Genomic DNA, 10,373 nt, shown 5'->3' on the forward strand with positions numbered 1-10,373 from the left:
AAAAGTACCCTTAAATGATTTTATTTCTTTAATTGTAGGATTTTAATTAAATGATTTCCTTAATTAAAAGTAAAAAGGTCCAAAATATCCTTAAATGATTTATTTAATTATTTATTATTTCTTGAATTCTTATTGGTGTATTTTGACACACAATAATTGCTAGAAACATTTGAATATATATATATATATATATATATATATATATATATATATATATATATATATATATATATATATATATATATTGTTCTGAATATACTATTATATTATATATAATAAAAATCGATGAACTGAACAACAATGTTTTGGATTGGCTAGATTTTGACGGATTTAGTTTTGTAATTTTTTAATTTATAAAAAAAGTCCATGTAATGCTTTTTTTTTTTTAAATAATCCATATAATACTTTTATTTTTTCTGTGTAACTAGAACAGTAAGCAAAACCTTGACATAAAAATATGATAACATTATTTCAAAGTTAAAGGGGCAATATATATTCTTGTTATAAGTTGTAGGATCTTAAATAAAAATGTTAATGTTGACAAATAAAATGGATCGGAAGTACGTGAAAGGAGGAGTTAAAAACAAAATTAAATTAAGAGAGATACATAAAAACCGCATAATTCATGCACGTTTACACCTTCATCGAAAAATGGACATGAAACCCCTCAGAAAACGTACGATGTGGCCCACCTTCGATAACTACATCTGTTTCATCTTTTTCCAACCACAAAACTAAATTCGATCACAAGAAACAAAGAAAGAAGAAAGAAAATAAATCATAGGGCGTCACGCCGGAGCAGAATGATCATAAACTGGCCGTTGTCATGACTAAGGCTACCGACATCGCCGCAGATGACAGCAGCGACAGCGCCACCACAGGCCAAATCGCCGCCACAGGCACCACCCCTGACAAGTCCGTTATGGACGAAGCGAAAACAAAGGTAGCCGATCTTTGTATGGAAACGATAATTACTATTCTGATTAAATCATCAACAATAGGTCGATAATTCTGAATTTATTTGGATGAAAGATAGATGGCAGCGATAACGATGAACAGGAAATGGCAGATTCAGATGGGGCTCCTCAAGGTGATTAATTAGTTTAATATATTCTCTTCAAATAATTAACAACTTATTATTATTATTATTATTATTATTATTATTATTATTATTATTATTATTATTAGGGATTTTCTAATATACGTAGTAAAAAGTATTAATTATGAAAAAAATATTATCATAATTAAATTCGAAATACATTTATTAATTATGAAAATTATTAATACACTTTATATTTAATTATGGTAATATTTTTTATAATTAATGTATTTTATAATTAATTATGATAATATATATTATCAATTAATGTTTCTTATATATATACGTATTTAAATCACATATTAGAAAATCACTTATTATTATTATTATTTGTGGAAAATAGATTTGGCGCTGAAAATCGAGTCTCGAAAGAATGTGTCGTGGGCGAAACATCATTCAGGTGCGTAGCTTACATATTTCAAATTTACGATCGTGCCCTTCCGAAATTCAATTTTTGGTTCATATATGAAACATTTTTCTAGGTTAAATCTTATAAACTTAACCAATGCGCTAGTTTTTATGTTGTTAAATAAACGTTTGGAAAGTTATCAAAAAGTTCACTAACGATTTCTTTATTAACATAAACTAGTTGTGAGATCCGTGTATTACATGGGTTTATTAAAAATGAAAATTTAATATTAATATTTAAACATTAAATATTTTATAAAATAATACTTTTACATATCATAATGTAATCTTTTCAAACATTTATAAAAAAAATCAAATCTTCTTTAGAGCATTTATAAAACTTTATTATTAAATTAATAGAATGATTCTCTTTTCTTATTTGAAATTTTATTTTAAAAAATGGAAATTCTTAAAAAAATTACAAGTGGAAAATAATAATTCTAAAACTCTCACAAAATTACATGTGACAAAACTCTTAAGAATTTGACAAATACCAAAAAAACTTTCATTTATTAGAGAGGATAAAATTATATCTAATGATTCAAATATCAAATATCTATTATGTAATGTGCTTTTCAATCTCATCATAACATATACGATACTTTATATAAAAAAACTACATTATAATTGTGTTTATTGGAATGAAATGGATAACGTACATAATATATACCACTAAAAGTTAGAGGGAAATGAATAATTCCATATTAGCTGATAAATAGAAGAGAAATTAGCTAAACTAACCATAATAAAAGTAACATAATGTAAAGTGTATTTAAAGAAACAATAAAAAAATTATTGAAAAATAACCACCAACTCCAAAATAAAGTATTATGGACAAAGAAAAATATTTTTCTAAGAAAAAAATATTTTTAGGATGACATTTTAGATTTAGACTAAATTTTTGAATTTAGAAATAAAAATTTGGAACTTTAAGAATTAGTCCAAAGTTCTGATAAACAATTACGAAATTTCTAAAAGAAATTTGTTTTTTTACTAGAATCTTAACAAATTAAACAAACATTTATATATATATATATATATATATATATATATATATATATATATATATATATATATATATAGGGTTAAGTTCAAATGAGAACACTATTTAATGTGAGAACGTGAGAACACTGTTTTATGTTACTATTCTATTAGGAATTTTGTATATACAACGATATGACATTATTCATCAACAAATATACGAATAATCACACATTAATATTCACATTAAAATTTTGTATTTACAACTTTATGACATTATTCATCACCGAATATATGAATAATCATATATTTAACATTCACATTAGAATTTACTAAATTACCACACACACACACACATATATATATATATATATATATATATATATATATATATATATATATATATATATATATATAAATTTTAAAGTAGAATAACAATATAAAACTAAATATATCCTCCCTAATAAATGAAAATAATTTTGGTATTTTTGATTAAATGTTTTTTTCATTTGTCATTTTCTTATTTTGTTTTTATTTTTTCTTAATTAACACATCATATTTACACCTCAATTAATAATTACCTTAATTGAAAATAAACAATAAATTACAATATTAATACTCATATAGTATTTAATATGTTTCCTTTTAAATTGAAATTTTAATTTTTAAATTTTTAATTTTAAATTTCAAATTTAAATAAAATTTTGTTGAAACTTTTATATTTAATTTTTGGTTTATCAAACCCATATAACATATGGGTCTCACAGCTAGTTCATATTATAACTACTACAATACTATACATATTAAATTCATAGTAGAATAGTAACATAAAGTAGTGTTCTCACGTTCTCACATTAAATAGTGTTCTCTTTTGAACTTAACCCTATATATATATATATATATATATATATATATATTAGGCGTACAATCAAACATTTTATTAAAAACGGTGATATTAAATTTTTTGAAATAACATTCTTGAAATAAAATGATATATTTGATTGAAAAATGATGATATTAAATACTTTGAAATTACATTTTAACTAGAGGCGACAACTCTCGACCCAACCCGTAACCCGACACTGACCCAATTCGAAAATAGACGAGTTTGGGTTGAGATTTTTGATCCGTCAACCCACCAACCCGTATATATATATATATATATATATATATATATATATATATATATATATATATATTACATTTAAAAAAAAGATATATTTAATTATTAAAGAAATTTGATTTCCATACGTATTCTTAATATTCTATATCATTGTATTCATTCTGTATTTGTATATGACTAATCTGCATTTGAGGTTCGTTAATCAGAAAAAGAAAAAATACATGTCGTTATTTTTACGAGTCACGAATGAAGAACACATCCACTTTCTGTGAATGTTTTCATTTTTCATTTTTATTTAGATGTTATTGACTTTATTAATTTATGTTGAAACCTTTTTTATGTTAATTATTTTAATCATTCTATGAATTTATGTTGAAAAAACCTCATTTTTTAAAATGTATTTCTTATTTATTAAACGGTTATATGGGTTGGGTTTGACCCATTAACTTGTGAACTCACGAACCCATTACATAAACGGGTTATATGGGTTGGGTTGGGTTGAGGTTTCCAACCCGCCAACCCGTGACTCGTCAACCCATCAACCCATATATTATATATATGAGTTGGGTTGAGTTTTTGTTTTATGACCCGTCAACCCGTGACCAGCCAACCAGAACCCAACCCAATTGCCAAGCCTAATTTTAACATAAAGAGATATAATTTTTTGAAAAAGAAGTGCAAAAAAGGAAAACAAATAAATAAAAAATAAAACTTGGAAATTTGAACAGGTTAATGAACCTTTCTACTTATTATTATTATTATTATTATTATTATTATTATTTATTTATTTTTTTTATTTATTTTTTTTTTGTTAATATAGTTATATGACAAATTTTAACATTGAAAGAAAATAAGTTCAAAATGAATGAGCATATTATAATTATAACTTTCAATTAGTTTTTGTTTTATTTTATGAAAAGAAGCTAGTAACTACCTCGTTAAACAAATCACTTAATTTTAAACTAGAGTTGTCAAATACACGACCCTTGTATTACTTCCATTAGACGTAGTCCAGTCGATCTTTACTTCTCCTACCATCTCTCTTCGTTGATCAAGGTAGCTTACCTAACACTTGACAATTTGATGACATGAATTAAATAGTCAACCACAAATGTGTTTTTTGATATAATCGTGTGTCTTTTATTATCATCACTAATTAATTATGCAAAACTGAAACATTCTATAATTAATATATATTTAATTTATATATATATGACTCATGATGATGCCAAAAAACTTACAGTCGAGTTCATGTGGTATATATATGAATATATATATGATACTAATATGTTATATTTTGGGTTAATCTTCAAGGCCAAATTTTGTCGACAGCTTATGTTTTATCATTGAAAATGTGATGGATTTCACTGTTTCAAACATTGAAAACTTATGTGGTACACCGTATACCAACGTGTTTGAATTTCAGCCAAAGTAAGCAGTAGCTCAGAGATGGATGGCCTGAACCTTTCGGGTATCGATCAAAAGAAGGAACCAGTATCCCTTGTTAAAAATTATCGGTATGAAATTTTGGAGAACACATATTTAGTTATCGGAAATAAAAGTTACACACTCTTTCATCTTCTATGATCCGAAACTTTTCGGAGTAAAGGGTTCTTTTTTATCTGTAGGATATTTGTTGCAACATGGAATGTTGCAGGTAAATGTCCAGATTATGGATTAGATCTTGAAGATTTATTGAAGGTCGAAATCCCCGCTGACATATACGTGCTAGGGTATGATACTTTCTTGTACGACACAACATGTACAACTGTTATACTGCATTTGGTGTGACTTTTGGATGGGGACTAAGGTCAACGGGACAAAATTCGTAAGTTTTTGTCCCATTTAACGATAACGTGGAACAAGCTAAAACATGAATTCATTAATCCCTCTCATGATCCCATTATTAATTAAAACTAGCTCTAGAAAATGTGTCACTCTTGTTTTGTTTTAATTTGTCTATGTACGTATGATGTATCTAATAGTATGTTCTTTGATATGAATGTTGTCAGGTTTCAGGAAGTTGTTCCCTTAAGTGCAGGAAATGTGTTGGTGAGTGAAAACCACGAGCCAGCTGCAATCTGGTTATCGCTAATCAGTCATGTCCTCAATAGAAAACCACACACGGATTCAGACCCGGATTCGAACCATCAAGCTCCGGATCCAAAGCACGGTTGGTTTCATAGGCATTCGATGAAACACACAAGTAGGACCATTAGCGCGGATGATGCCCTTCTTAGGGCTTGCAACTGTGAAATTATCTCATCAGTGTCGAGCAAGAAGTTTAGAATGAATCGGCATTCTGACCCTTCGTTTTCGTTTACACATGCTGCCATTGATGATTTGATTTCACATGCTGAGGCGACTCCTTTACCTTATTGCCTTGTAGCCAGCAAACAAATGGTTGGACTCTTTCTTTCGGTATGGGTTAAGAGAGAGTTGGTGCAACATATTGCCCATCTTGGGATCTCTTGTGTTGGAAGAGGAATCATGGGGTATCTAGGTAACAAGGTTTGTATTCAAATCGTCACAATTCATCTCGTCATAATTACTAATTTCTTAATTTGTCTCTAAAATTATATGGGAAAATGGGATACTAGTCCAACGAAGTTTTCAAACCGTTTAAAAAACCATAATCATGTTTTGTCTATTTAAAAAAAACCCAACAAACTTAACAGTTTGTCTAAAAAGTTCAACTAAGTTACACTTTCCTAAAAGTCAAATAAGAGAAACATATGACGTGGCTTATTGCCGTATAAGGAAAATGACTTGTTAGACCAACGAAGTTTCCAAAACGTTTAAAAGACCCTAATCATGTTTTGATTCCCAACGAACTTAAACAAAACAAAATTGAGATTTTTTTGAACGGTTTGAAACTTTGTTGAATTTTTTAGACAAAAGGTTAAATTCGTTGAGTTTTTTTTTAACAAACAAAACATGATTAAGGTTTTTTAAATGGTTTTGAAAACTTCGTTGGGTTTTTAAGTGATTTTCCCAAACTATATTTCTTACATGGGATAATTAGAACTTGCTAGTTCATGATAAATCTTGACAAGATTTCTATTGTTAGTTTTTATGATAAGGACCTACGCCCTTTGCATAAACGAGATGTCACAATATTTTGCCACGTGCATTGTTCCATTGAAAACAAATTTTTGCCACATGCGTTGTTGTTCCACCGTGGGACGATTTCAATATTTTCATTTGTTGGGGGCACTACTGAATTTTTTCAAATACGGCCTTATAAATAAATTTTAAAATAAATGGAGTATTTATATGTAATATTTTTAGCCATTGGGGGCATATGTCTCGACTCTTAATTCCGCCACACCTTTTTAGATGTGACAAAACATTTTTTATGTACTGTTATGTCATCTTTAGTTATGTGACATCATGTTCCCTCATGCCCTTATTGCTTGTGTGGAGCTTGCCTTTTGTGATGGTTTTGTGGATCTCTATGATCGTGTAATCGTGTTTGTTGTCTTATATATAGTGGACTTAGATTAGGTTAATGTTGATGGGTCCACTAAAAGTAGTCTTATAAAGATTGTAGGTCTAGTAGCTAGTTGAGGTTTAATGTAACAAATGAAGCCGGAATGCAATCAAAGTTCTCATAGTAACAAACTTTTGTTGATGGAATCGGGGTAATGCTCATGTACGGCTTTCGAAGTTAATCTTTTTCATGCAACGGTAGTTATTATTAGTTATTTAACTGTTTCTTACTGATCATTCTTTACCGATTATACGAGTCTTGATAATTTAAATTTTAGATTGTATATATATCTTGATGAAATGGAATCGCATTATACGGATGAATAAATATGGAATGAAAATATTGATGTTTGTCTATTTCGCAGGGGTGTGTAGCTATTAGCTTTACATTGCATAAAACGAGCTTTTGCTTCATATGTACTCACTTGGCGGCTGGAGAAAAGGATGGCGATGAAGTTAAGAGAAACTTGGACGTGACAGAGATCTTGAAGAATAGTCATTTCCCACTAAACTGCAAGAATCCTGTTCGCCGATCCCCAGAAAGAATCATCGATCATGAGTAGGTTATTCGATTCGTGCCCTTTTTGTAGGTTTTGGATGATCATTTAAATTTGCGATGACGTTTACGTAAACTTATAAATGCATGCATGCAGTCGAATATTGTGGCTTGGAGACTTGAATTATAGACTGTCTTTAAGCTATGAAGACGCTAAAATACTGCTGGATAATAATGATTGGGACCCTCTCCTGGAAAAAGACCAGGTTTGTCCCTTATTCACTGATTAAACATAAATAAAGTAAGAGTATTTGTAATGATAAAGCGTACAAGGTTACATATCAATAACGTTTGTATTGTATATATCTTATAGTTGATTATTGAGAGAGAAGCAGGAAGAGTTTTCAATGGCTGGAACGAAGGAAAGATATCCTTCGCTCCAACCTACAAGTATTCAGAGAATTCAGATAATTATGCTGGAGAAACCGTCAAATCTAAGAAAAACCGACGAACTCCTGCATGGTATGCATGTCTCTTTGCCTCTTTGGTATAGATGCTCATAGTTTAAACCTTGTAAATTTGCAGGTTTTGATCTTTTTTGCATTATCAATGCAGGTGTGACAGGATACTTTGGCGTGGAGATGGGTTTGAACAATTATCATATGGACGTAGAGAATCAAGATTCTCGGATCATAGACCAGTTTGTGCAACTTTTTCAGTTGAAGTTGAGATGAAGAACAAGTGCACAATGCTTCGTAAGGGCCTTTCGTATGCTGCTGGCTCAAAAATAGAGTTTAAAGATTGCGTACGTCACAGGCATAGTTTTGCATTTGTTTGAAAGCAACGCTTTTGTACTTTGTATTTATGTTTATATTTCTAAAAAGTGAAATTGGGACATAATATAGTGGTTGACAAATGCAACCGTAAACCAAATTTTGTAAAGAATTATTCAAAAATTTGTACATCCGATTTTGTGTTGTAATATGTACAAAACTAGTTACACAATAAATATGCTATTGATTATATTAACTCATCTGGTGTTATATAATATCTCACATGTTCACTTTTTTTTTTAATTGTGCTAAATAACCACACTTATTTTATAAAATGAATTTGGCAATATTACTTTAATTTATGAAATTTTGCGGATATTTTTGATGAAATTCGATAACTTCAGCTTTAACAAAATAGTTTGCAAAGTCTGTTAGAAAAACTAAGGTTTATGGTGGAGATCTGGATACCAACTTGGATAGTGACTGCACTTTCCGAACTGATATTTCTACCCTATGTTTGGGTTGCAAGAAATTCAACATAGGATAATCCAAACGGACACTTACGATACTAGGCACAGAAATCGTAAGTCAATTTGCTAGAGAGATTCTCTGATAGTATGATGAAAACGAGAGCTAAAATTCATGTCTCTCTTTTGAAAAGAAGAACCGTTTATATAATAAACGATATTAGGGTTTCATTAGAGTTGGGCCGCTCTGAGTTCCTTTGGTAACAAGTCAATGTAATCTGGATTTTAATGAGGATTTAGAGTTATCAAAACTAACGAGTTTCGTTAGGGTTGGGCCGCTCTACCCCTTGGACCCCGCTAGGGGCGCTGCCCCAGAACTCCCGACTAATCGCCGAACTGACTTCTAATTCATATGCGTGCACTCTGCACAATATATCAAAGTACAAATTATGAAACCCTTTAGCTCAAATGTTAGTTCCAGTTACTAAAAATGACATTGTGACACTAAAATCACCAACAAAGTCCTATATACACTGTCAAATTACTAAATTGTTTGACATTTCTAATGAATCATACTACACTTTTTCGAACAAAAAAAATATTTGTCAATAACTTTCAGCCTAACTAAAAAGAGGTACCAGGTTTTATAACTATGTAAGGTAGGAGATGAGGAGTTCGATCTCTGCCAAACCCTTCTAATAATTCCTCATGTAGGGAATTTCCACCTGGAATCCTTATTAGATGATTGATCTCGAGGCTTTTGTTGAAATATATAAAAGGGCTTCCGTTCGTATAGCTGCCATTCCAAAAAAAACAATATATATATATATATATATATATATATATATATATATATATATATATATATATATATATATATATATATATAAACAGGATCATGTGAGGGCTCTTTTTTTAGTAATGACTCGTGAGAACACTTTAAAAAAACTAAAATCAAAATACAAATAATAAAATCGAGTATAATACTATATTGAAGGGAAAAAAAATTTGGATCATTAAAATTGAATCAAGGATCATTTTTATGATCCATGATTCAATTTTAATGATCAATTTTTTTTTTCAATTTTTTTTCTCTCAAATATAATACTATGCTCGATTTTATGATTTGTATTTTTTTTAAGATGTCTTCACGAGTCCCTACCGGAACCGGACCCTATATATATATATATATATATATATATATATATATATATATATATATATATATATATATATATATATATATATATATATATATATATAATACTAAAGTAATGTATTACAAGAAAAAACCCTTTTTTAGTGATATTTTTTTAGTAACCATTCAATAACATATTTTGTAATGCTACAAATTTACTAATTACTGTGAGAGTCTTCACTCACCTGCCATTAAATTGTGGAGCAAAATTTAAAAACTATATTTCTTATGTCATTAAGAAATGTGAGCATTAGTGGCGACGGACGTCACCGCTAAAATATAGATTTGTTGTCGTTAAAGCTGTCAGCGGCGACTGCTAATAGGTCAACGATGTTC

The 10,373-nt window shown here is 29.1% G+C and overlaps 1 protein-coding gene across 1 annotated transcript; it reads left to right on the forward strand.

Annotated features, from left to right (window-relative positions):
• The first annotated feature begins 653 nt into the window (after positions 1-653).
• On the forward strand, positions 654-8,628 carry LOC145097167 (type I inositol polyphosphate 5-phosphatase 5-like). Its single transcript, XM_079034683.1, has 10 exons — positions 654-943; positions 1,033-1,090; positions 1,443-1,499; positions 5,038-5,128; positions 5,240-5,344; positions 5,624-6,122; positions 7,469-7,662; positions 7,757-7,865; positions 7,973-8,121; positions 8,215-8,628. The coding sequence occupies exons 1-10, from the start codon at positions 827-829 to the stop codon at positions 8,435-8,437; spliced, it is 1,602 nt and encodes a 533-aa protein (XP_078890809.1). The 5' UTR covers positions 654-826; the 3' UTR covers positions 8,438-8,628.
• The last annotated feature ends 1,745 nt before the right edge of the window (positions 8,629-10,373 follow it).

This window comes from Lactuca serriola, chromosome 4, assembly GCF_051521515.1.
Source record: "Lactuca serriola cultivar US96UC23 chromosome 4, Lser_US96UC23_V15, whole genome shotgun sequence".
NCBI lineage: Eukaryota > Viridiplantae > Streptophyta > Magnoliopsida > Asterales > Asteraceae > Lactuca > Lactuca serriola.